The sequence below is a fragment of the Rhinoraja longicauda genome, chromosome 21 (genome assembly GCF_053455715.1).
Source record: "Rhinoraja longicauda isolate Sanriku21f chromosome 21, sRhiLon1.1, whole genome shotgun sequence".
NCBI classification, from domain to species: Eukaryota; Metazoa; Chordata; class Chondrichthyes; order Rajiformes; family Arhynchobatidae; genus Rhinoraja; species Rhinoraja longicauda.
Genome location: NC_135973.1, coordinates 21090879 through 21117427, shown reverse-complemented (window position 1 = coordinate 21117427; position 26549 = coordinate 21090879). Strand labels below are relative to the sequence as shown.

The 26549-nt window shown below is 42.2% G+C and overlaps 2 protein-coding genes across 6 annotated transcripts in view; both read right to left on the bottom strand.

Moving 5' to 3' along the window:
• The window catches only part of rsph10b (radial spoke head 10 homolog B), a 36758-nt gene extending 31876 nt beyond the window's left edge, over positions 1–4882 (bottom strand). For 2 of the 3 annotated variants that reach the window (XM_078418065.1, XM_078418066.1), the window contains exons 1-3: positions 4437–4766; positions 1885–1960; positions 984–1052 (exon numbers count right to left, since the gene is read on the bottom strand). In XM_078418065.1, coding sequence (XP_078274191.1) covers positions 984–1052; positions 1885–1960; positions 4437–4756 — 465 coding nt within the window. In that variant the 5' untranslated portion in view covers positions 4757–4766. Of the gene's footprint in view, positions 1–983; positions 1053–1884; positions 1961–4436 lie in introns of all 3 variants that reach the window. The other variant, XM_078418064.1, reaches the window with a different exon arrangement.
• Positions 4883–6291: 1409 nt separating this feature from the next.
• Positions 6292–26240, bottom strand: pms2 (PMS1 homolog 2, mismatch repair system component). 3 transcript variants are annotated; one of them, XM_078418061.1, is made up of 15 exons: positions 26117–26240; positions 22908–23047; positions 22173–22259; positions 21379–21481; positions 17736–17919; positions 16546–16713; positions 15819–15916; positions 15044–15143; positions 13821–13905; positions 12464–12616; positions 10737–11616; positions 9871–10038; positions 8832–8932; positions 8006–8175; positions 6292–7220 (listed from the first exon to the last, which is right to left on the bottom strand). In XM_078418061.1, exons 1-15 carry the CDS (start codon positions 26125–26127, stop codon positions 7077–7079), a joined length of 2592 nt encoding a protein of 863 aa, XP_078274187.1. In that variant the 5' UTR covers positions 26128–26240; the 3' UTR covers positions 6292–7076. The 3 variants fall into 3 exon arrangements, with proteins under 3 accessions (XP_078274187.1, XP_078274186.1, XP_078274189.1); XM_078418060.1 differs by lacking the exon at positions 26117–26240 and adding an exon at positions 25638–25812; XM_078418063.1 differs by lacking the exons at positions 21379–21481; positions 22908–23047; positions 26117–26240 and having other exon boundaries at positions 22173–22204.
• Between the last annotated feature and the right edge of the window lie 309 nt (positions 26241–26549).

The following is a 26549-nucleotide window of genomic DNA, read 5'->3' as shown; positions in this document are numbered from 1 at the left end:
CTGCAAGAGCAATATTGTTGTCCAGTTCTGATACCAAGCATTCGGAAAGATATAAAGGTTTTTGAGGGTAAAGATGTGATTTACTAAAATGATATCAGGGATGAGGAACTTACGTGAATAAACAGAAAAGATTGAGATGATTTTCCTTTAATAGGTTGCGGGACGATATGATAGAGATATTTAAAATCTTGCTGTGTCTTGACAGAATAGAATTCCCAGTAACAAAGTGGAAAAGAGCTATGGGACCCTGAATGAACATATTTTAGAAGAAAGTGAAAAGTTACACAAGGATTTTCTTTTGACACAGTGAGTAGTGAGGCTCTGGAATGTGTTGGTATGGGTTGTGGTGGAAGTAGATCCAATTGTTGTGTAAGTATCTGATAAGAACGAATTTTCTGTGGGAAGAGAGTGGGGAGTTGGACTAACTTCAGGTTGACTAATTACAAAATAAAATTATTCAGTAATTATTGTGGTACAACAACCAAGTACGCCGAAAAAAGACACTAAGTGCTGGACTAACTCAGCGGGACAGGCAGCATCTCTGGAGAACATGGATAGGAGGGTCCCTTCCCAAAACGTCACTTATCCATCAGTTTGAAGAAGGGTCTCGAACCAAAACGTCACATATCCATGTTCTCCAGGGATGCTGCCTGTCCCCCTGAGTTATTTCAGCACTTTGCGTCTTTTATTGTAATCCAACATCTGCAATTCCTTCTTTCTACAAGAAAATATGGCAGTCTCGTTATACATGTACTTGCTCAGCAGCAGACATGCAGTGCAAAGCAGACAGCCCATTTTTATCAGAGATCCTGCCTGATCTGCTGAGTTACTCCAGCATTTTGTGTCTATCTTTGGTATAAACCAGCATCTGCAGTTTTTTAAATGATATTTCAGTGCAAAGCACGTTGACAAGACAGAGAACACCCATTTACAGGTACGCTGTACTGTTTTATGTTCTATGACATACACGGCTGTTCTCTTACTTCATACTTTATTCCGTCCGCCCACACATAGGTACCTTGGCCATGCATCATGCCTTCCGAAAACATGCCCTGTGGCAAAACATGAATGACAAATCTTAGAATGAGTTAGTGTGCCTAACCTGTACTAATGTACTAAAATTTCATTTTCAACTTTATGAAAATGTTAATACAATTATGAATTCAACTTGCAAACCACTATGCAGCAGTAAGTTATATTTCCTGACAAAGTACCAAAAATATCCACCCAAAATCCTAGTGCTGTTAAGTGCATTTGCTTCATCACTTAAAGGGCATTGCTTTACAAGACTGATGATAGCAGCAGTGAATAATGATAACAATGCAGACCATCAATAAATGGAGCAAAGATCTTTGTGAGCAAACCTTTCAAAAGATATGACATGGATACTATTGGACGTTGGGTCGGGACGTGGGCATCACATAAAGCATTCTTGCACCCATTATTAAGTGGGACTCTGTGCCATCATTAGCATCAAAACATTGGCCACAGATATCCACCAGTGAATGCGAATGGAAAAGGAGCAAGTGGGTCCCCAGGAAAGATTGGGTTCTATTTGGGACTAAAGGGGGATTCTATTGATAGGTGATATTTTGCAACAGGACCCTTCTTCAGAGGGACATATCCTTTTCCTCCAGAGATGCCGCCTGACCTCCAGAGTTCCTCCGGTATTTTGTGTTTTGATTCATAAAAGCTCACGTGGTAGTTGAAGAAACAAAGAACAAAACTGTCCAGCTTCCGTATTTGGCTAACAATAATCTTATAAACAGTTGCCTGAGAAATACAGCATTCCACACTAAAATGGCACAATATTCAGCACACAAAGGGTATTCGTTCTGAAGGTGACTGTTAAAAGAGAGAGAATTGAAACTAGAATTCACTTACGTCATATACATGACCTCCTTGGAATTGGGCAATACCTACACCCTCATAAAGACCTCGCATCTTCTCTCCCTCGTAGCTTTAAAAGAAATGGATCCTTTTTAGAGATAAACACATTTCCTCATTTCACTGCAATTATTATCTACTTTGTCTTCTTTAGAGCATCCTGAAAGAGACATGATGTGCTCTCTATAAATAAATGCAAGTCTTTCCTTATTCTCAATTGATGATATTAATTACAAAAGCTATGAAGGCACTGACTTTGAGCAATAATTGCAATTTTATCCATAATTTGTATTTGGTGACTAATGTAATAATTTAATATTTTTAATTAATCTATTTTGTGAAAGACCACTAATCTGCTGAATATTTCCTATATTTTTCAAAAGCAAGCTATTTGTTCCTATCCAGTCCAATCATGTTTATACTCCACTGGAGCACCCTCACACTTCACTGTTAATGTCACTAAAACTGCATTTATTTCTATCCCTTTCTTCTTCCTTTCATGGAAACAGGCCCTTCGGTTGAAGTACAACCCAACCATCAATCACCTGTTTTCACTAGTTCTACGTTATCCCACTTTTGCATCCACTCCCTACACACTCAGGAAGAGATTAATTAACCAACATACACGCACGCCTTTGGGATTTGGGAGGAAACTGAAGCACCCGGAGGAAACCCATGCAGTCGCAGAGAGAACGTGCAAACTCTACACAGACAGCACCCGAGGTCCGGATCAAAACTGGGTCTGTAGCGCTGTGAATCATTTGCTTTACAAGCTATGCTACAATGCCGCCTTTTTGTTCCCAATTCCAAGCTTTTGTTTAGTTACATTAGTTAGAGAGTTTCATTTTGTTTAGCAGCATTGTTTCCGCTCCTGGTGAACCATTGGAAGTTGTAAAGTTATTAAAACACATTGACAACATAGTAGTTCTTAATTAGCAATGGCATTTGACACTACAGTGGTGCCAACAATAATTGAGTTAAGGACAGGGATACAAATTTGGGTACATTTCTGTTTCCTGATTTACATTGAAGCTTAAGACCCATATTAAGGTCAGTGGTTCACTTTAGACTTCAAATTATAATTTGATAGGCATTTACAGTTACGGTTCATGCTTAAAGATCATGATCACAGAAGGGGTTATAGTTCATGTTTAAAATTAGGTTTCAACTTTACATGCAGCAAGCTGATGGCATTTATCTTTGATCGTCTCACATTCCACTTTCTTTTTTTCACTGGCAGCAGTCACTTGCATGTTGCTCATGCACTTGAACAGTTTTATTTGCTTATATCCCCCACATGTGGTACGGGCAAAATATAAATTTTGCCAGTGAGAATGTACATAGTTCGAAGAGGGTTAATGCATAGGATCTTCATCCTAATCCTGAGGGTTTAGTGCTTGGACATTTTAGAACGACACAAGGAATTGCAAATGCTGGAATAAAGTCATACAGCATGGAAACAGGCCCTTCGGCCCAATTTACCCATGGTGCATCTACAGTAGTCCCACCTGCCCATGCTTCGCCCATATCCCTCCAAACCTTCCTGCCCATGTACCTGTCCAAATATCCTTTAAATGTTGTCATAGTATCTGCCTCAACAGCCACCTCTAGCAGTTCATTCCATATACCCACCACTCTCTATGTAAAAAGTTGCACCTCCGATTCCGACAATCTTTCTCCTCTCACCTTAAACCTATGTCCTCTGGTTCTTAATTCCCCTATGCTGGGTAAAAGATTCTGTGCATCTGCTCTGTCTATTTCCCCCATGATCTCTATAAGATCACCCTCATCCTCCTGCACTCCAAGGAATGCCCAACCTTTCGCAATAGCTCAGGCCTTCAAGTTCAAGTTCTGGCAGCATCCTTATAAGTCTCCTCTGCACTCTTTCCAGCTTAACAATCTTGAGCCTGCTTTGCATCAGAGGCAGAATCTTGAGTGAAATATTTAACACTTGAGTTTCACTGGAAATTTTAAGATTCATTTTAAAGAATGCGATATAGGAATGGGGGAGGCCATCTCAGTAAATAGTCAAACACAAAGTGCTGGAAGAACTCAGCAATGAAATGGAAACGATTTCCCTAGACAGGTGCTGTCTGACCTGCTGAGTTGCTTCAGAACTTTGTGTTTTGCTCAAGTTTCCAGCATCTGCAGTCTATTGTGCCTCAGTAATTAGTCAAACACAAAGTGCTGGAGGAACTCAGCAACGAAATGGAAATAGATTTCCCTCCAACGATGCTGTCTGGTCCACTGAGTTCCTCCAGCAATTTCTCAAGATTCCAGCATCTGCAGTTCCTGGAAATATATAACCAGCAACGTTATTTAAATCTTGCATCCAGAAATGATCTCAATAATTAGTCACTAAGGTTAGAGGCAAACACAAAATAACTCAGCGGGTTAGGTGGCATCTCTGGACACATTTTTTCCCCCGTAAGTGCAGCATGACCCGCTGAATTCCTCCAGCACTTTCCGTCTTTTTTGTGTGTAAACTAGCATCTGCAGTTCCTTGTGTCTCCCAGGTTATAGAAGCAGGGCCACCAACAGAGCCGCACCTCGCCACAATCAGCTTGGTCAGTATGGGTTCCTCATAGTAGGTGATGGTGAGCTCCGGCGACATTTCATGGCTATCGGGCTCCTCGGGCACCGGCTCCAGGGTCCCTTCCTCCGGCGCCTCGGACACCACCCGGCACATCACGTTCCCCTCCGAGGGCGCCACCTCCAACTCCATCTCCTCCGTCAAATCCCCCGACTTCCCTTTCTTGAGTTTGATTTTCTCCTTCTCCTTCTCCTTTTCCTTCTCTTTTTCCTTTTCTTTTTCTTTCTCCTTCTCCTCTTTCGCTTTCTTTTTCTTCTTGTCTACCCCCTTCGCCATCTTGCCGTCACCCCTGGCAACGTATGCCGCTGTTACCAAGACGTGGGCTTGCGCACGTGATCTACGGGGCGTCGCAAGGACGCAAAATGTCTCGAACACTGGGTTTAAATAGCGTTCTCCTGCCATTTGTCCTCTTAAAGAGTCATACAGAACGGATCAGGCCCTTCGGCCCAACTTGCCAATACCAACCAATTCTGTAAAGCCCAACCACGCTGTTGAAATTACTATTTTAGTTATTCATTGCTCAGAATGTGGTCATGGCTAGTAAGGTCAGCATTCATTGTCTCCTAAATGTCCTGGATTTCTATAGTTATGCTGCATGGAAACAGACCCTTCATCCTAACCAGCCCACGCCGACCAACACTAGTCTCACCTGCCTGCAATTGGCCCATATCCTTCTAAAATCTATCCTATCTATGTAACTGTCCAAATGTCTTACTTTCAAGATACAACGTGGAAACAGGTCCTTCGGCCCACCATCCACCCTGAACATAGATCATCCTTTCACACTAGTTCTATGTTATCCCATTCCCTATAAACTAGGGGGCAGTTTACAGAGGCCAATTAACCTACAAACCTGCACTTTTTGGGTTTTCGGATGAAACCCATGTAGTCAGACAAGGAGAACATGCAAACTTGACGCAGACAGCACCCAAGGTCAGGATCGAACACAGGTCTTTGGTGCTGTGAGGCAACAGTTCTACCAGCTTCACTACTGTGCCACCCTGGAGGAAGACCTGGAGAAAGAGGGCGGTAAGCCACCATGAACAACTGCTGTTCGTCAGCTGTATGTTCTCCCACAGTACTATTGGATGGGTGTTCTGGCATTTAGACCCAGCAACAATGAGGATTGCCAATCCATTAATAACTCAGGAATAGGTGCACTATAGAGGGAAGCCTGCAGATGGTGATGGTTCTCTGCAGCAGGTGACCTTGTGGGGAGGTTGTGGGTATGGGAGAGGCTGTCAAGAAGCCCAGGTGAGTAACTGCAATGGATTTTGTAGATAGTGCACAGTCCAAACACGGTGCATCAGCAGTAGAGGAGAAACATTTATAATGATGGATGGAATGTGTGTCACATAGCAGTCAGCTTTGTCCTGGAGGGCATTGAGCTTCATGTAGATTGTTGGAGCTTCATAAACCAGGTATTCAAACTTTTGCTAAAGGACTACTCATTAAATTCTAAACTATCCAATGCTTTGAAGTGCATTAGAGACAGAATCAGCATTTTGTTCAAAGATATGCTCAAGACTGCCTTCGTTAGACTGATTCAATCTGTTCCATCATCCATCATGCTTGAAAAAATATTTGAGCATTTGCTTTTGTTCCAGCAATGTGTTTTTTAAGGAACCAAATAACATTGGGCTTTACGACATGCCATCGTCAAACTCCCTGTTGAGAATTCACCAGCTTGCTTGTTTTGTAAATGGAAGTACAAAGATTTCTTTTCAAATTAAAATTTTAATAGAAATGAAACAAGTGTTTGGCATTTCCACAACTAAAATATTGATAAACATTTTACAATGTAATGCACTATTCCAAAAAGAGGGTAATTTGCTACTGTACAATATAATTGTGTTTGATGCTCCAAGTTTGAGAATAATATGTTCTGGTAACCCACTTAGCGCTATTCTGCTGAGCATTATAGCGCTTTTGGTCTTCCAGTCTGAACACTAACGGATAGCATCCTGCTGCATTTAAAAAGACAACTGCTCAGGTTGTGAGCAGCTATGCTGGAAAGCTGATGCAGACACCCATCCACTTTACTGCAGTGGGAAGCTGCCACAAACACCTATCCTTCCTACTCTTGTGCGAATCCCTATGCTTTTGCTAACACAACCCAGCAAGGAATCCCTTCATGGCTTGATGTGAGGAGGCTGCCTGGTGACGAGCGGGCCGGGGTGAAGAGTACAGATGCCTCATGCTCAATGGTGGGGCTTAGATGCTGCTAGTCCAACACCCAGACCCACCCTGCTGGCCAGAATGCAGGCCTGATCTCCACACTAATGTCTGTATTACCTCTAGGGTTGGCAGCTCATTGATACACACAGCTTCTGCACTCCAAACTATGGGCAATTCAATGCTGGATTCCAGATTCCCAGCCAACAACAGTAGGGAGAGTAGCAGTTTCCAACTTAGCCAGGTTTCTACCATAGTAGTGTGGTCAGTAATACCTCTCTCAACATATAATGTCGTTGAAACCCTGTTTAATGCAGATTCCTTTAGCACTCTCCTTAATAGAAATGCATATTGAACAGCAAGCACCAATGCAGCTATTCTATAACTCATTGTTTAATATACATGGTCTAAGCACAGACAATCATTCCCCAGATATCATGTCGAGGTTGATTAGATGTCTCATGGTTGGGCGTCCATGCGGACAGTTCCAGGGATGTTCTATCTCACCCATGTGCGTAACCAACTTCTTCATCTCATTGACAGTAAGCGCAGTCCCAATCATCACCTGTTGATAAGAGAGTTGCATAATGTAAATACATTGATACCATCCTTGGGTTCAAGATTGTGTCTTGGAATAGGCCGACTCTTGTGAGGAATCAATGATTGATGAAAGGTTGGGACCTTAGTTGTTTTTACATTAACAACCTGAATGTGAATGTCACCCGCTAGCTACAAAGAGAGAACAGAGTGCTGCAATGAGTAAGCTGTCATGCATCCCGATGAAATGCTTTCTATGGTGCATCTGTAAAAGTTGGTAAGTCTCGTTGGGATTTAGATTCAGAAAATTAATTTCTGAGGAACTGGTCGCATTACACTGCAGGCTTGGTGTCACTAGAGACATTAAACATGCTGCAAAACAAAAATTCTGGTAATCATTCTGATGTCCAACTATACATAGAACAGTACTATACAAGAACAGGCCCTTTGGACCACAATGTCTGTTCCAAACATGGTGCCAATACTAACTCTTATCTGCCAGCACATAATCCATTCACCTCCATTCCGTATATCCAGGAACTTATCCAAAAAGTTTCTTAAATGCCAATACCATATCTGTCTCAACCATCACCCCAGGTGGCATGATCCAGGCTCTCACCACCCTTTGCGTAAAAATATTGTCCCACACATCTCCTTTAAACTTTGCCCCTCTCACCGTACAGCTAAGCCCACTGGTATTTGAGTTTTCCATTCTGGGACAAAGGTTCTGACTATCTACCCTATCTATGCCACTGTCTACTCTATCTATGCCTAATTGTACTTATTAGTGGAAACATGCTGGGGAGCACTTACTGATTTCCTGCAGGCTCTGGAAGCAAACATTTGTCTCACTCTGGAGGGCCGACACATGACACCTGGGCTATCGCTCAACATGAAAATCAGCTCCTCGATATCTTGTACGCCAAACGTCCAGTTCCTGCTCATTGGCAAAGAAACCAGTCTCACTCTCTCTGTGGGAGGTGCTGTAGAGGAAATTGAAGATAAAAATCCGTGAGCAGGTGTTGCAATGAAACAGGTGTCCACGCAGTAAAAATCACTCGTACACTAGTTCTATCCTCCACAATAGGGACAATTTACAGAGGCCAATTAACCCGCAAACCTGCACATCTTTGGAATGTGGGAGGAAACTGGAGCACTCGGAGGCAACCTATGCAGTCACGGGGGAACGTGCAAACTCTATACAGACAGCACCTGTGATCAGCACCGAACCCGGGTCTCTGGTGCTGTGAGGCAGCAACTGCTCCACTGTGCCACGGGAGAGAGAGCAGGAGGGTGCAGAGTCTGCTCAGCACTGTTCAATCTAGCCTCTGACTGGTGCAGCTCTTGGGGGGGGGGGGGGGGGGGTGGAGTTGGGGGAGGGGGGAGGGAAGAGTGACGGCCGGCAGGCAGAAATACCCTGATCCCGCCGGCAGAAGATGCTTGCAACCTAGAGCAGCTGGCAAATCCATCTCCATCCATCTCACCCGCCTATGCATACGGACTGTTCATAAGTTGGGTGTTCGTAATTCAGGGAGGACTTGTTCCAATGTTTGCAAAAATACAGATATTTAATAGATCTAAACAAAACTCTTTAATAAAATCTCTGCCATGTGTTGTAAGTGCAAAGGGTAAAACCAACCTTCCTCGTTTATAATAAATTCAAACCCATTCTTTCTGAAGATGTCCATGTTTTCCATCAGTATAGTTTCATTCACTGCTGTTAAGTAAAGATTTTGGGGTCTGAAATCATAGAACAGAAACAGAAAACAATTCTGTTAGTAAAACAAAATTGTAATGGCAAAGGAGCCATTCGGCCCATTGAGTCTATTGCAGCTCTTGGAACAATCCATTCAGATTCAATTCAGGTCAGGACCCTTCTTCAGTCTTCTAAGGTCTCAACCCAAAATGTCACCTATCTACGTTCTCCAGAGATGCTGCCTGACCTGCTGAGTTACTCCAGCACTGTGTCCAATTCCTCTGCTCTTTCCAACAGGCAGCAATTATTTACCCTTTAGTGCCCATCATTTGAAAGCACTAGTGCCTAACACTTGAATGCATACTGAACAGCGATCACCCGTACACCAGTTCTATCCTACACACGAGGAACAATTTACAGAAGCCAATTAACCTACATACCCGTACCTCTTTGGAATGTGGGAGGTAACCGGAGCGCCTGGAGGAAACCCACGCAGTTCACAGGGAGAACATATAAACACTGTACAACCAGAACCCATAGTCAGGATCGAACCTGGGTCTCTGGCGCTTGGAGGAGCTCCTATAACTTATGAACTTGTAAAAGGCTATGAACACAGGAAGTGAAGGAGACCAGTTCTCATTTTTGATCCAACATTCAATTAGATCATTGCTGATCGTTATTGTTATTGGCTTATTATCGTCACATGTACCAAGATAAAGAGAGAACCTTTTGTGCTAGGCATTAAATGCTGCAGTAACTCAGCGGGTCAGGCAGCATCTTGGGAAAGAAGGAATGGGTGACATTTCGGGTCGAGACCCTTCTTCAACCTTTTGTGCTCCCTCACTTATACACCGTTAATAAAAACAGTGACCTTGACTGTGAAATCGATTGTCCTTGCAAGGGCAGAGAATTCCCAAAATGCCTACTGTTGAGTGCAAAGCATTTTGCTAGAAGTAAAACATACAAGAAGCGAAAGTCTTACGCTATCAGCTTTTGACCTTGGAGAACGGTGTGCTGTTGCAGCATCTCGAAGTTGTACTTCTCATCAGTGGCATGCTGGTCGACAATGAACAAGTCCGATCCAAGCTTGGCAATAATAAATCCCAGGTTAAACTGGCCAAGAACCTCCATGGTTGCAAACATATCTTTGCTGCAGGGAAGAAAAAACAAACCATTTAATACATTGCGGCCATAAATCACTGGAGAAAACACGCCAATCTTCCAAAACTGTTTCTGTCTTTAATGTTATATATAATATATTTTATATTACACTTATGACAATATAGTAAGCTGTTTGGCCTATTGGATCCTTACAAGGCACCGGGCAGCAGCCCCAGAGAGAATCCAAAAGACACAAAGTGCTGGAGTAACTCAGTAGGTCAGGCAGTATCTCTGGAGAACATGGATTGGTGACGTTTCGAGTCGTGACCCTTCTTCAGACTGAAGAATGCTCCATCTGAAACGTCATCTATCCATATTCTCCAGAGATGCTGCCTGACGCTTTGAATCACTCCAGCACTTTGTGTCTTTTTTTGTTAAACAGCATTAGTAGTTCCTTGTTTCTGCACCTCACCAACATCTTGTCCAACTGCAACCCAATGTAGAAACAAAGAATTGCTGATCTTGGTTAATACACAAAAGGACACAAAGTGCTGGAGTAACTCAGCGGGTCAGGCAGCATCTCTGGAGAACATGGATAGTTGACATTTCGGGTCGAGACCCTTCTTCACCATTTAAGCATGATTTTTTAAAGAGTATTGTGTCCAGTTTTGGACATCCTAACATATATGCTCAATGCCCTTACTGAGGAAAGCTTGTTATTCATACAAATACTGACAATTTCATTACCTGATTTCTTTACGGAGTTCCTCTTCTGCCGTTTGATTATCTCCAGGATTAATCTGGGCACGGAATCGCCTACGTCTCTGTGCCTCTTCCTGCTGTGCTTGCTGCATACCGATCAGCTTCACCTTTTCAGCAAGGCAGCTCATGGAAAATGGGAACTTCACAGTCTTTTTATTCATTTCTACTGGTCTATCAAATTCTAATTTCTCAGAAGGTCCGAGACCCAAAGACAAGTCAACATCTAAACACAGCCCTTCAACCTTGGTGCGTTTTGCACCCTGGAAGGTGTTATCGTACAAGTGGGAAACCTCCGGTGGCTGGCTGCAACTTCCTGTTAAACTAGTTCTCTCTGTGGACTCTGTGGACTCTGTGGTGCAAGGAATTAAAACATCACAGATTGTTGCTGCAGTTTTCAGCTCATCATCCCTTTTCTGAGCTTCTGCAAAATTCAGCAGTGCGATGGGTGAGCTAGCTGCACTGTCAGAGGCGTCGCTAGATTTGGCTGGAGTGTTAACTTCTGGTGTGCTACTTCCGATCAATGAGCATGGTGTGCTACCTTTTCCAGAATCCGTTTCACTCTCAGAACTTTTGCAGTCTCTCTCCAAATGATTGGGGGTTCTGGGTGGCAACTCGTCATGGGAGCCAGTCTGAGCTCTGCTCCGCTTACAACTGGTCAAAAACACATGCAGCTTCCTTTGCAGTGGCAGACCCTGCTTTTCACTGCACTTTGAACTGCAGGACAAGGACTGCTGTAGGGAGAATGACTCACGTAATCTGGCAATACTTATATTCCTCTCTGAATGCACAGGAGCAGCTTCCTGTTCGTCGTGAATAAAGGACTCCGAACCTACTGCCTGGGGAGCCTTCTCAGAGGTGCCTAAAACTGAAAACAGAAGCACAAAATAAATCATCCAAAATACAAAGGATGGGTTTGAGGTATGGGTTTACTACTCATGACCATGGAGGTACAATGAAAAGCTGCATCCTATTGAAGCAGATCAGATAATTTCCTTTTGGAAGCGCTGATCAAGATGTACAAGAATTCTGTGCTGGAAATAATTTATTCGTAATTAGGTGCAACTAAAAGCAATAAATACCTCAATCGCCTTCAAAAAATGTAATTTAAAAAAAAGAGATACAGTATGGAAATAGGCCGTTTGGCCCATCAACCAGCCAACCATTAACCACCCATTTGCACACTCTACACTAGTCTAATCCAACTTTATTCTCTCCATATTGTGTTCAACTCCCCTCGATTCTCCCACTCTCCTACAAACAAGCGGCAATTTACAGAGGCCAATTAACCTACCAACCTGCACATCTTTAGGAAACTGAAGCACCTGGAGGAAACCCAATGCGGTCACAGAAAGAAAGTGCAAACTCCACACAGACAGCACCCAAGGTCAGGATCAAACCTGAGTTTCTGGTGCAGTGGGGCAGCAGCTCTATCACCTGCGCCACACTTTTCTGTTCTGTTGTATAAATGTTCTGTTGTATAACTTAAAGCACATTTTTCTGTGCAAAATCTGACTGTTGTGTTTGACTACATGACAACAGTAACCATATTGCAATAGCTCAGGATTACAAACTGAGCCAGTGTAATCTACTCTCAAATACAGCAGTAATTTTGTTTGCATCATCCCATTTTTAGTCTTTGAAGTAACCATTAGAAAACAATAATCAAAAAATTGGCAACTCCACAGCAAACAAACAGCCACAATAGTTTTTACCTGTCATCTGATGAAACTTCTGATTAACATTGAGCTTGTTGACATCAGAATTGTACATCTGAACCAGCGACGTTTTCAGGATTGCAAGAAGGAGCTTTTCTTCCTGAAGAAGAATTTGCCTTTTGTCCGGTGTAACATTGACATCAACACACTCTAGAAATAGCAAAACAGATCTTAGTGGATCTAGTCATCTCATGTGTGGTTATTTATCCACGAGGATACATACTCTTGCTTGATTAAATCTATGACACAGCAGCAGAATTAGGCCATTCAGCCCATCAAGTCTACTCCGCCATTCGATCATGGCTGATCTCTTTTTCCCTCTCAACCCCATTCTTCTGCCTTCTTCCCGTAACCTTTAACACCCATACTAATTAAAAATCTATCAATCTCTTGTTTTAAAAATACCCAATGACTTGGCCTTTAAAGCCACCTGTGGCAGTGAATTCCACAAATTCAGCAAGTAAATTATTAGAACAGAAATCCATTGCAACATTGAGTATAGAACCAAAGAGGTCCTTCTGCAGTTGTACAGGGCCCTAGTGAGACCACACCTGGAGTACTGTGTGCAGTTTTGGTCTCCAAATTTGAGGAAGGACGTTCTTGCTATTGGGGGATTGCAGCATAGGTTCACTAGGTTAATTCCCAGAATGGCGGGAATGTCGTATGCTGAAAGGCTGGAGCGACTGGGCTTGTATACACTGGAATTTAGAAGGATGAGAGGGGATCTTATTGAAACATATAAGATTATTAAGGGATTGGGCGACCCGAAATGTCACCCATTCCTTCTCTCCCGAGATGCTGCCTGACCTGCTGAGTTACTCCAGCATTTTGTGAATAAATCGATTTGTACCAGCATCTGCAGTTATTTTCTTATACTAGAGGCAGGGAACATGTTCCCAATATTTGGGAGTCCAGAACCAGGGGCCACAGTTTAAGAATAAGGGGTAGGCCATTTAGAACGGAGATGAGGAAAAACTTTTTCACTCAGAGTTGTAAATCTGTGGAATTCTCTGCCTCAGAAGGCAGTGGTGGCGAATTCTCTGGATGCTTTCAAGAGAGAGTTAGATGGAGCTCTTAATGATAGCGGAGTCAGGGGGAATGGGGAGAGGGGAGGAACGGGGTACTGATTGTGGATGATCAGCCATGATCACATTGATCTCAATGGACCAATTGAGCCATTCGTGCTGGCTCGAAGGGCCGAATAGCCTACTCCTGCACCTATTGTCTATAACATTCAATCCACAGATTATTTATTTCTCCCAATTTAAAGAAAATCGGTTAATTTATCTTGCATCTAAAATTCTGATTAGGAATGATTTTTTAAAAAAAACATACAGTGTTTAACTCCACTTACCAGAATCAACACAGACATTCAGGGCAACAAATGGGTACTGATGCCTATTGTACATGTGATATACTTCATTTACAAGCTTTGAAATCTAAAAGAAAACAAAAACTTGTGTTATTTATAATAGAGAAATGTACAGTTGGGGAACAGGGCCTTTGGCCCACAATACTAATGCCAAACACAATGCCAAGATAAACTAATCTCATCTGCCTTCATATAATCTATTTCAATCTGATGAAGGGTCCAGACCTGAAACGTCACCTATCCTTTTTCTCCAGAGTTGCTGCCTGACCCCCATGAGTTACTCCGGCACTTTGTGTTTAACCATGATATATTCTCTCCCTTTGTAACAATTAAACTATCTGCTATTTTAACTTTGGGGGTGGTGTAAACGACTGAGCAAGCTCAGAGAGTCAGCTTCCATTCGAGGGCAGGAAAAGTAGACATCATTGATATGATACAGTCACCAAAAAATGAGACAGGTTCAGGAAAACAGCCCTTATTCAGGAGAAAATGTGCAACCTATTGCCACACATCTTGCATTTGCATTAATTTAAAGGGAAGCTGGAAGAAAAATACCCAAGGGCAAAAGAAATAAAGGTTTGCAGGATGTGGAGAGTGATGAAGAAGAACAGGAGAAGACTCAAGTGTAAAAAAACCCAATCGTAGTTCTACAATTGGGCCCAGTAAGTCTATCCCGGCTCGTTGAGTAATGCTTGCAATCCCCTTCCTCCACTTTGTTCCCCTCCACTCTTGCCTCTTCTCTTTCATATAACTCTGGCTTCACAATTCACACTTCAATCCTTATTTCGCACTGTTTGATTTTTCATCTCTTGCCTTTGTCCAACCATCCCCCTATCAAAATTCCCCCCTCACCTATAACCACTTATCATTTGTCAATATGTCATAAAAATGAACTGCAGATGCTGCTTTATATCAAAGATACATACAAAATGCTGGAGTAACTCAACGGGTCAGGTAGCATCTCTTCACCTTCTTCAGACTCCAGCCTGAAGGGTTCCGACCTGAAACGTCGCCAATCCATGTTCTCCAGAGATGCTGCCTGACCCGCCGAGTGTGTCAGCTTTGTGTGTCTTTGTCCTGCCCCCACCTCTCTTCCAGCTTTGTTATCACTCCCCACCACCACAATCAGACCAAAGGGTACTGAACCCAAACGTAAACTATCCATGTTTAGCATTTAATACATTTTCACCGTGACTGCTGCTTACCTTTATTGGATCACACGGTCGTTGATTGATGAAGAAAAACTGTCGATCAGTCGAACTGCGACCAACTCCATGATCGCTACGAGACACAAAACCTGTGATCCTTCAGTATAGCACAGAGAAGAAAGATAATGTTACAGCACATAAAACAATGTCATTTTGTTCACCATATTTAAGCAACAATATACTTGTGCAGGTGTTCAGAGAAGGTTCAGTAGGTTGATTTTCAGGTTGAATGGGTTAAATATGAGGAAAGATCGAATAGTTCTGTGGTTAAATCATCCAACTGAACCAAAATTGCAGATTTTCTATCTCCATTAGCCTGACCTGACTTGCTTGCATTCCTTACACTTTGCAGCTTTTACACTCCATTTGTGTTAGTTCTAACCATCCTCATTAATCTAACATTATCAAAGGCATGTTCCACCCCGGTTATTCCTCACATCCATCAGGCAGTTTGAAGATGTGCACACTGGACCCAGGAACAGCTTCTTTCCCTCTGTTATCAAGCTTCTGAACAGTCCTTCCATTTGCTAGGGTACTATCCAATTCACCTCTACCCATTGTGGACATTGGACTTTGTCTACGGAACTGGTGCACGACAATGCTGAGAACTATATCCTGCACTCTGTATCTTCCTCTTTGCTCTTCCTTTTGTACTAGAGTTTGACAATTGTATTTATGTATAATATTATCTGATCTGATTGGATAGCATGCAAAACAAAGTTTTTCACTACCTCGGATCTGAATTTAGTGATAACCATTGTTTATTACTTACGTGTATAGTTTTTCAGGAATGTTAGCAGGATTAATTCCGTAATCTTCACAAATAGCTTCACTAGGACTTAGTTGAACAAAAGGGACAAGACTCTGTAACTGTAAATATAAAAAAAGTTATACTGCACAAAATTATGTGCGCAGAATGAAACTATTTTGCTTGTGCAGGCCTTGACATAATGTTCGGCACAGACAACATTGTGGGCTGAAGGGCTTGTTAGAAACATAGAAAATAGGTGCAGGAGTAGGCCATTCGGCCCTTCGAGCCAGCACCACCATTCAATATGATCATGGTTGATCATCCAAAATCAGTACCCTGTTCCTGCTTTCTCCCCATATCCCTTGATTCCGTTAATCCTTAGAGCTAAATCTAACTCATGTTCTTGTACTGGATGTTCTATCTTCTAATGGGATTGATTGGATTGTTTGACAAATACCCTGCACAACACAATGGCATTAGTCTATATTGTATTAATTTTATGATTCAATTCTATGACCCATTAAGTTAATAACACAATAAGTTAATAATAAGTTATAAGTTTACAATTCTCTTTCCAAGAGAATCTAACTGCTGACAAATTGGCTGGAAGTAATACTCCAAATCCACTTCACGTAGGAGGCACTATGGTAATTTCTTGGCACGAGTTAAGTGGACTGACCAAGCAGAGATTGCAAATGTAGTTAAAGGATTTCTGTGCCACGTTAAGATACATGATGAACCTTTTCACCTGTTTTGCTCCAAATACAGCACTTATGTTCTCCTTTAACGAGGAGCAGCCACTTGTGGAAATGACAGGGTTTTTCTTTCCTTGTCCAACCTGATTTGTGCAGGAGATCCGTACCCCGGTGGATATGATGCAATAGGCCTGGAGCACATGCACCATTTTACTGTATTCCTGTTTTAAATTTAAAAACAAAAGAGTTACATTTGAAACAGAATTTCCAGAGTTTCACACAGAGTTTCAAACTGTGCAATTTGAACAATTTCTTTTCAATACAATGCATATTGTGTGATTAGAATTGTTGGATAACAAGTTTCCCAAATCTAAACTTGGGCCAGCACGGTGGCACAGCGGTAGATTTGCAGCCTCACAGTGTCAGAGACTCAGATTCAATCGTGACTATGGGTGCTGTCGGCATGGAGTTTGTATGTTTTCCCTGTGACCGTGCGGGTTCTTTCCGGGTGCTCCAATTTCCTCCCACATTCCAAAGACACGCTGGTTTGTAGGTTAATTCGCTTCTGCAAATTGGCCATAGTGTGCAGGATAGAACTAATGTATGGGTGAACGCTGGGTCAGTGTGGACTCGGTGGGCTGAAGAACCTGTTTCTGCACTGTATCTCTAAACTAAACTACAATGGATATTTTGCTTTCCAATTTTCAGACTCTGTTTCCAGCAGTCTAGGTTTTAATTCTGGTCTATAAATTCCACCCACTTTACCAGTCATGTATGGGAATCATAGAGCGTTCCATTTGTTGGACCACCTCAGCTTCATAGGAGTTAGGAACCCACATTACACCCAGGGAGGGATTGAATGATTTAAATTTGTAAATGTTTTGCCTTGACTCTTTAATTTAAAGTCACAGCATAAAAGCAGGCCCTTCAGTCCACTCAACCACTGATCATTCAATAACATTCAAAAATGTTATCCTATTTTCGCAGAGGTGCAAATTACAGAGGCCAATCAGCCCACAAACCCGCACGTCTTTAGGATGTGGGAACAAACCAGAGCACCCGGAGTAAACCCCCGTGTTCACAGGAAGAACGTGCAAACTTCACACAGATAGCACCTGAGGTCAGGATCGAACCCAGGACTCTGACGTGTGATGCAGCAGGTCTACCAGCCGCGCCACTGTGCCATCCCCCTATATTTGTATTGGTTTACTTGAAATAAACTTCTAAATAAAATATAACCCACCTTCTTAATATGTCGCAAAAACTCTTTGTGTCTGACCGGAAGTGTATTAAACAGCTGCTGAACATTTACAGTTGTCCCTTGCTGTCGAGGCTGTGGCATCTTTTGGCTGATATGCCCATTGTTGTCAAATAACAGGCGGGTTCCAACTTTGGCAGTCTTGTGGCAAGTCACAATTGACAGGTTGCTGGCAAGAGCAAAAGGATAATGTTAAGAGATTCCCAGCACAGTCTAACCTTCTTTTGAATTAAAGTATTAGTTAAACCATTATTTATCAAAAGCTTCACGCTATCCAGACTGGCCAACTCTTAGTTTTCTTGCTGGACCTCAGTCCGTGAAGAATACTCATTCTTCGAACTAACCACACAGCCTTTCACCGATATACACGGCTCTTGTCTTACAAAATATTCAGCTCAAAAATCTTGTCTTTGTTCATAAATCTCTTCCTAGGATTCAATTCCTCAACATAGAACACAGGCCCACATTGTCAGTGCTGAACATAATGCCATGTTAAACTAATCTCCTCTGCCTGCATACGATTTATCTCTCTCCATTCCCTGCATATGGGTGTTTCCGTAAATACAGCACTCAGTTGTGAAACTGAAGGTCTCCAAACTTCCAGGTTATTTTCCTGTTTTTTATGTAATATTCCCATTGTTTCATATCCTGTATTTTAAGTAGTACAGATCATAGTGGAGAGCCAAAATAATGTGATGAAGCAAAAATATATCTGTTATCACACAGAAAAATATCCAATATGTCCGTGTTTTTTTGCCTTTTTTCAAGCAGGATTTCATCAAATTCTTAGGCTAATTTATACCAGAAAGATTACATTAATTTTGCAATTAAATAACTATTTAAGCCAAATTCTGATTATGCTTATGATTTTTATCATTTATCACCCGATAAGATGGTTTTCTGATGCCCCAAGTTTTTGCAGCAGAATGTAAGTAGTAGTGTCAATTTGGTCACGTGCCAAATGTGTGAATTACAAGCAGAGTAACCGTTTTTATATTTATTGTTTCTTTTTTTATTGTTTATATTTTGTGTTTAAGCTTTCCATTGAAATACTTAATAATGAATAGAACTTAAAATCATGAAATAAAAATCTAGTTTGCTCACCTATTTTAGCAATGTCTTATTCTGTGGTCCCCCCCCCCCCCCCCCCGCTGTTGAGTAACGTCGTGAATGCTATTTACAGCGCTACAAAAGGCGGGTTTTTGCACGATGTGATTTTTTACAAAATTCAAACATCACGATTATAATGACCCTGGCTTGAACTACAGGCCTCGTGGTGGGTTAGGTGCCGATATTTTGTAAGGGAGCTTCGAAATCAGTAAGTGTCCCATATGCCTTATATGTCTTATAAATTATTTTTTTTCAAATTCTAAAAATATTAAATTTTGGTAAAGTTTTTATCACAAATTAGCTCAAAAGGATCAAAGGTGGGCCCATTTTTAATGCTGTGGTATTTCATGATGATTTAATAACTTTCAAATTTGGCCACCCATGTCACAGGTTGTACCACCCATGTCACAGGTTGGTACCCTAATTTACAGAAACACCCATATCCATGTGCCTATCTAAAATACTTTATGACAACTAAACGTAGCACAAAAAGTAAGGAAATTTGTGTTTGGTAGATTATTTCTTTGTTGTAACAATGCTTCTTGGCAATAAATCTTATACCGTTGGAAAGCCTGTTTATTTCCCTTTTAAATGGTGCCACATTTGTAAGGAACATGCATTTGTGGGATGAGCAGCAGAGCTGAGTATATGGGTTGCGCCCATGAAAAAATTGCCAAATCTTCTCTGCCAATGCCAAACAGCTTATTCTGCTGTTGCTATTGACTCTTGTTTTGAGCTTCTGGTACCCCCAGGTGCTGACAATCAGGTGCCTGATTGGCACCTGATTGGTAGCATCTGTGAGCATGGGCCTTGCTACAGTGGTCAGTAGGTGTCTGCTCCAAGAATCGGCATGCCACGTTTGACTGATCTGGATAGGGCCCGTGCGATAGGGCAACTTCAAGCTGGTGTTCCGCAAAACCAAGTTGCGGCATTATTTGGAGTGAGCCCTAGTACCATCTCCAAAGTGAAGGCCAAGTTCCATATAACGGGGGATGTCAGAGACAGGCCGCGAAGTGGGCGTCCCAAGAAGACGACACCCGAAGAAGACCGTTTCCTCACCCTGTCAGCACTTAGGCTGTCTTCTACAGATTTGCAGTCAAGGTTTGCGGTCTCATAGGGCTGCCAGGAGGCCTGCCATGACTGCCCTTCACCGTCAGGCCCGTTTGCGCTGGTGTCGGCAACACGTGCACTGGAACCTGAACATGTGGAGGAACGTTATGTTCAGCGATGAGTCCAGATTCTGCCTACGGCAGTTGGATCATAGGGTCAAAGTGTGGAGAAGACGCGGAGAACGCTATGCTGATTGCTGCACCGATAGAGTAACATCTTTTGGTGGAGGCAGTGTGATGGTGTGGGGCGGCATCTCCCTCACTGGATAAAACGAGGCTTGTCATCATTGGAGGCAATCTCAATGCAGAGAGATATCGAGATGAGATTCTGCAACCAGTGGCAATCCCATATCTCCACAGTCTGGGACCGAACTCTATCCTCCAAGATGACAATGCTCGCCCCCACAGAGCAGGGTTTCTCAGAGACTACCTCCAGAATTTGGGAGTGGAGAGGATGGAATGGCCTGCCAGCAGTCCTGACCTCAACCCCATTGAACACTTGTGGGATCAGCTTGGGCGTGCTGTTCGTGCCAGAGTGACCAACACATCCACGTTGGCTGACTTGCGACAAATGCTGGTTGAAGAATGGGATGCCATCCCACAACAGTGTGTGACCAGGCTGGTGACCAGCATGAGGAGGAGGTGCCAGGCTGTTGGGGCTGTGTATGGTTCTTCCACACGCTACTGAGGCTCCTGTTTATTAAATGAATAAATTGTTAAATTGCCAATATGTCTTGTTTCTTCAGACTTCAATCATCCAATCCACCAAACAACACCGAACAAGAGTCAATGGCAGAATAAGCTGTTTGGCATTGGCAGAGAAGATTTGGCAGATTTTTCATGAACGCAACCCACATACTCAGCTCTGCTGCTCATCCCACAAATGCATGTTCCTTACAAATGTGGCACCATTTAAAAGGGAAATAAACAGGCTTTCCAACGGTATAAGATTTATTGCCAAGAAGCATTGTTACAACAAAGAAATAATCTACCAAACACAAATTTCCTTACTTTTTGTGCTATGTTTATATACATTTCTTGTACACATCTTTTGTCGTCTCAATTTTGGGAATAAACCATTTTACTTTTACTTTGGAAGAGTCTCGGTACAAATCTTAAACATAAGAGTCAAGAATCAAGACTGTTTCATTATCATAGATAGAACAATGAAATTCTTACTTGCTTGCTAAGAGATCAATACAAAGTTGACTGCACATGAACATACTGAGGGTGAGGAAAACCATGAAAGCAATGTTCACAACAATGTCTGCAAGTAGGTTAATCATACTATAAATCTTTCCAGTTCTACACACTCATCCCCACAACTGCGTGGATCCAGAAAACAATAATGCCTACCCCAGAATCTACATATAGAGCTACAGAACTGAAGATTTTAGATCTCACTGTACCTCAGAGCACATAAGGAGCTTAAGGCTTCTCCTCTAAATCCAAATGTCTCCACATGCAAAAGGTCAGAGAAATCTTGTAACTTGGATGTGTAGTGCTTCAGTGCTTAAAAAAATGAAGAAATATACATTTGCAATATATATAAAAATATTAATTTATCATGTAAATTTAGCAGGTATATTTTATTTGTATTTCAATAACAAATTCTTAGTCACTGTTAAAGTTAAAACCTTGGAGGCATTATTCTATGGACTTCTAATCTATATTTTAAAAGAGTCTCAACACCAAACCACAGGTGACATTTGAGCCATCTTCTTTATAAAGGGTTAGGACTATCAGACTAAGTAAATGTCTTGCACCCAGAGTAAGGGTCACCTAAGCACCTCTTTACTAAATAAATGAAAGGCACAACAGAGATGAAACTGGAAGTATACAAGTTGATGCCGGAAACGTGGCGACTCTTGTGTACTGCCTCAGTAATCTACTATTCTTACACTCTTGGGTTGTGCTCATGTATAGTAAGATTTTACTGAATTGTATGCAATAAGTTAATTATCTCGGCACTTAGGTGCATGTGACAATAATGTATCACTGAGCCATTGAGATCACTGTCAACTTAAAATTATTGGAATAGGACAATGTTTGGTTTGAAATCTCCATCTCGTACTCCAAGGAGTTACTTCAACATACAGGTTGTAATGATTCAAGAAAGCAGCTCAGCACTAACTCTGTTAGGAAATCACAATAAATATGAGCTTGCTGGTGTACCTATTCCGTGAAAGAAAGAAAGACCTACTTAGTCCTTTGAAGTTTTTCTCCTCCACTCCATCTCCATTATCCGATACTTCAATCAAGTCTGCTCCGAATTCTTTCAATCTAATCTCTGAAAAAAGATCCAGTGTAAGAGAAAGGATTACATTTAATCCCTCGTTGAATATTTCTTCTAAGTCACCTGCTCTAATTATAGTTAAACATTTAACTGCAATAATAAAATGGGCAGCAGGTAGAGCTGCTGCCTCACACATCCCAAAGTCATACAGGTTTGCGGGTTAATCGGCTGCTGTAAATTGCCTTAGTGTGTTGGAGTGGATGCGAAAGTTGGATAACAGAAAGAGTGTGAACGGTTGATCAATGGTTGCGGTGGACACAACGGATCAAAGGACCTGATTCCAAGCTCTATCTCTAATCTAAAGAGAAATTCAGACATCTATTTGTACAGTTTCTGTTCAGAGTTGTATTGATTTTATAAAAAGCAAATACAGCACCTTGTATAAATTAAGTAACCTTTACACTGAGTAATAGAGCAAACAATGTACAGGCAGATGAGATCAGCTTAACTTGGCATCATGTCCGGCAGAGACATTGTGGGTTGAAGAGCCTGTTCCTGTGCTGTACTGTTCTGTTTATCACAGAATGATATAGGTGGAACCCACTTGGCCTATCATGACTGACCCATTTCCGTGAAAAGACCTATACAAATGTACACTGTTGAAAAATATTAAAGATATAATTTAATTATTTCTGTCCTCACCAATGTTGGTAGCTCCAGCATCTATGCAATTTTCCACCAGTTCTTTTACAGCAGTGCAGAGACTTAGCACGACTTGCCCAGAACAAATCTGGTGCACTGACTTCTGGTCAATTGCCTTGATCGCTCTTGCAGGCTCCAAACTAAATGAACAGAAAACAAAGTACTATTGAAACAAACTCACAAAACACATGGAAGGCATTGACATCGATAATTAACAAACCACAAAAAAACCTTTAAATACAACAATCTGAAGAGGGGTCATGATCAGAAATGTCACTTAGTCATGTTCTGACTCGCTGAGTTACTCCAGCACTTTGTGTCTTTTTTGGTAAACCAACACCTGGAGTTCCTTGAAATTCTTCAAATACAACAATGTTAATCCAACACTTTAAACATTCAATAAATTACAAATGTCTGAAGAAGGGTCTCGACCCGAAACGTCGCCCATTCCTTCTCTCCTGAGATGCTGCCTGACCTGCTGAGTTACTCCAGCATTTTGTGAATAAATACCTTCGATTTGCACCAGCATCTGCAGTTATTTTCTTACACGTTGACAATTAATCGTCGAGATGGAAGAAAGGATTATATATATTTTTTAAAGGGTTTGAAAGGGTTTATGGGTGGCACAGTGGTGCAGACTTAGGATTGATCCCGACTATGGGTGCTGTCTGTACGGAGTTTTTACATTCTCCCTGTGAAAGCGTGAGTTTTCTCCCGGTGATCCGGTTTCTTCCCACACTCCAAAGATGTACATGTTTGTAGGTAAATTGGCTTTGATAAAATTGTAAATTATCCCTAGTGTGTAGGATAGTGCTAGCGTAAGGGGTGATCGCAGGTCGACATGGACTCAGCGGGCCAAAAGGTTTGTTTCCACGCTGTATCTCTAAAGTCTAAAGTAGCTATATTTCATGATTGTCTCCAAAATGGAAATTGAATCTTTGGCCAGATACAGGACAGATGCCAATTCAGCTGGCTCTTGGATTCCTGAACGTTGGGGTCTCAAATGGTTGTACATCAGGAGTAATTTGCAAATATAAGAAAGAACACAACCATGCTTGGATTTGATGACAATTTTAATAATCAAAAGTGATGGGTTGATTAGACGGCACCATACGTGGGTCAGCATTTAAAGAGGTGATGGGGAATTGTAGTCCATAGTAGTTAGCACAGTCAACAGAATCCTAATCTTAGATGGCCTCAGGTTTAGTGCAAGTAGACATATCAGTGTGAATGGAAAAGTGTCCGAATAGCCGAGCCTGAAGGTAAAAAATGCATCGATGGCAGATTAGACATGTTAGATCAGGTGATCAAATGCACATCAGAAATCTTAAAGCAATACAAGAGCTGCAGAAAAAATTGAGTTAATGGCCTTCACGGCTGAAGGCACAGCAGTAATGATGGGCCAGCCAAGTTATTTGCATGCCTGACACAGGCCTCCCAAAATACACTCTATTATGAGTTCTCTCATGGGAAGAGATAACCAGACAAACGGAGGAAAAGATTTAAGGAAATGATCAAAATCTTCTTGAAGATTGCAACACCCCTATTGGCACCTTGGAAAATCTTTGTTAAAAGCCAAGAGTGATAAATTATCATATGTGCTCATGACTGCTTAATGTAGAGAAGGAGCATTTGGGATGATATTAAGAATTTTGAGTCAATACATTGGGAGCACATAGAGGCCCTGCGTAAGCAACGGAAAGTGCACAACACTTCACAAACCACCAAAAGCTTCCCATCCCGAAATGTCACTTGTCTATTCCCTGTACAGATGCTGCCTGACCCGAAAAGTGCAGTTCTTCCAGCACTTTGATTTTTGCTCAAGATTTTAGCATCTGCAGTTCCTTGTGTCTCACAAACTACCAATCCACCTGTCCCAGCCCCATCTGTAGAAGAGTCTGTAATTTCCACACATTGACCTCAAACCGCCTCAGAGCCCACAAGAGTGAAACAGAAACAATATTTCTGCACCCCAAGGGACTGCCTTAGAAATTGTAAAGTTAGAGGTGCAGATGTCGTTATTGGAAGATTACCATTAAGCTGAGAAGAACAAAGTTTATAAGAGAAGTGCGGGGTAAGTCTTATTCACAGAGTGCCTAGAACGCGCTGCCAGTGGTGGTGGAGGCAGATATGATCCTGGCATTTAAGAGGTTTTGAGGTAGGCACATGGATATGCAGGAGATGGAGGGATATGGATCACATGCAGGCAGAGGGGATCAGTTTGACAGGATCATGTTCGGCTTAGACATTGTGGGTCAAAGGGCCTGCTATTGTGCTGTAGTTTCCTGTGCTGTGCTATATTGTTCTATGTATTGCAGAAATCTCCAACAGTTAAAAAAATGGGAAGATGCTTTGGTGATAGGGAGAGGCAAGAACTTGGGAAGGATTTGAAAACAAGAATAAGTATTTTAAAACCGAGATGTTAAAGCACCAAATCAGTGCGTTAGTTTATATGGGAGGTTGGGATGCTTTGGCACACGGCAGTAGAGTATTGGATGTGTGAATTTCGTCCAATATTGGATGACAAATAAAGCTATCTTGAATCTCTTGAATCTCTTGAACACAAGGATCTGCAGATGCTGAAATCTTGAGCAAAACACAAATGCTGGAAGAACTCAGGGGATCAGGCAGTATCTGTGGAGGGAATGGACAGGCGATGTTTCTGGTGGGGACCCTTCATCAGACTGATTAGATATGCAGCTCTTTAAGAGTTGGAATCTGAAAAGGTACCTGAATACAAAAGGTTTAGAGGGATGTGGGCCAAACATGGGCAGGTGAGACTAGTATGGATGGGCACCATAGTTGGCATGGGCAAGTTGGGCTGAAGGACCTTGTAGATCAGTCACTATATTCCTGATCCATGTTGGGTTTTCCCTTTGACTTTTTCTGGTATGCCTTATCTGGTACATGCTACTAGCGAGGCTTGGACAGTCTTCAGGGAGTGATGGAATGGAATGCACAGGCTGCAGCCTCGCAGTCAATAAAGCACAGAATGAAGTTTAACTACATGTCGTTATTCACACAACTTCATACAGGCCCGTTTCCATGTTGAATGAATCAGGTCGGGCCGGAGCTTTGAACTTTGAGGCTGATGTGGTGCCAACTTGCTCAAGGTTGGCACTTCCATTGCAGGTACCAGAGAACGTTCCCTGCCCTCGCGTTCGGCCTGAATGAGGCTCATTCATCGGCTTCCACTCTCCGGAACTCACCAGGCTTCCATCGCCTCTGTGAGTAACGAGGTTCCCGGGCCAACCACCTATCGCGCGCCGCTTCAAGCCGCCGGACCGCCAACGGTTGGCGCACTGCCCGCTGGGATTTGTAGTTCCAGTCAACCCCGCAGCCTCGGCCCATCCGCCCAGCAAAGGATGGCGAACTACCCTCTGGGATCTGTAGTCCTGCTATGAACATTCCACGCAGCCGCAGGCCACCCTTCCCAGAAGCCCATCGCGGCAAACTGCCCACTGGGACATGTAGTCCATTTGAGAACATTGCCCGCTGCCTTATTGACAGTACTAAGCTTACAAAGACCATCGTTGTTTTTTCCATAAATAATAAACATGTTCGATAAGAAAGCGCGAATTGAGTTACTATGTTTGCATCAGTGCTAAATTGTTTGGTTTTTATATTTTCTCCATTTTAAAT

Bases quoted from the DNA above. Each gene is read 5' to 3' on its own strand.
- pms2 (XM_078418060.1), bottom strand. From the start codon at position 25,675: ATGTTTGGCCCACATCCCTCTAAACCTTTTGTATTCAG. The intron at 23,048-25,637 runs GTACCTTTTCAG...CTGTTCATTTAG, and splicing joins TCTAAACCTTTTGTATTCAG to TTTGGAGCCTGCAAGAGCGA. The intron at 8,176-8,831 runs GTTGGTTTTACC...TTTCCTCTACAG, and splicing joins ATTTATTATAAACGAGGAAG to CACCTCCCACAGAGAGAGTG.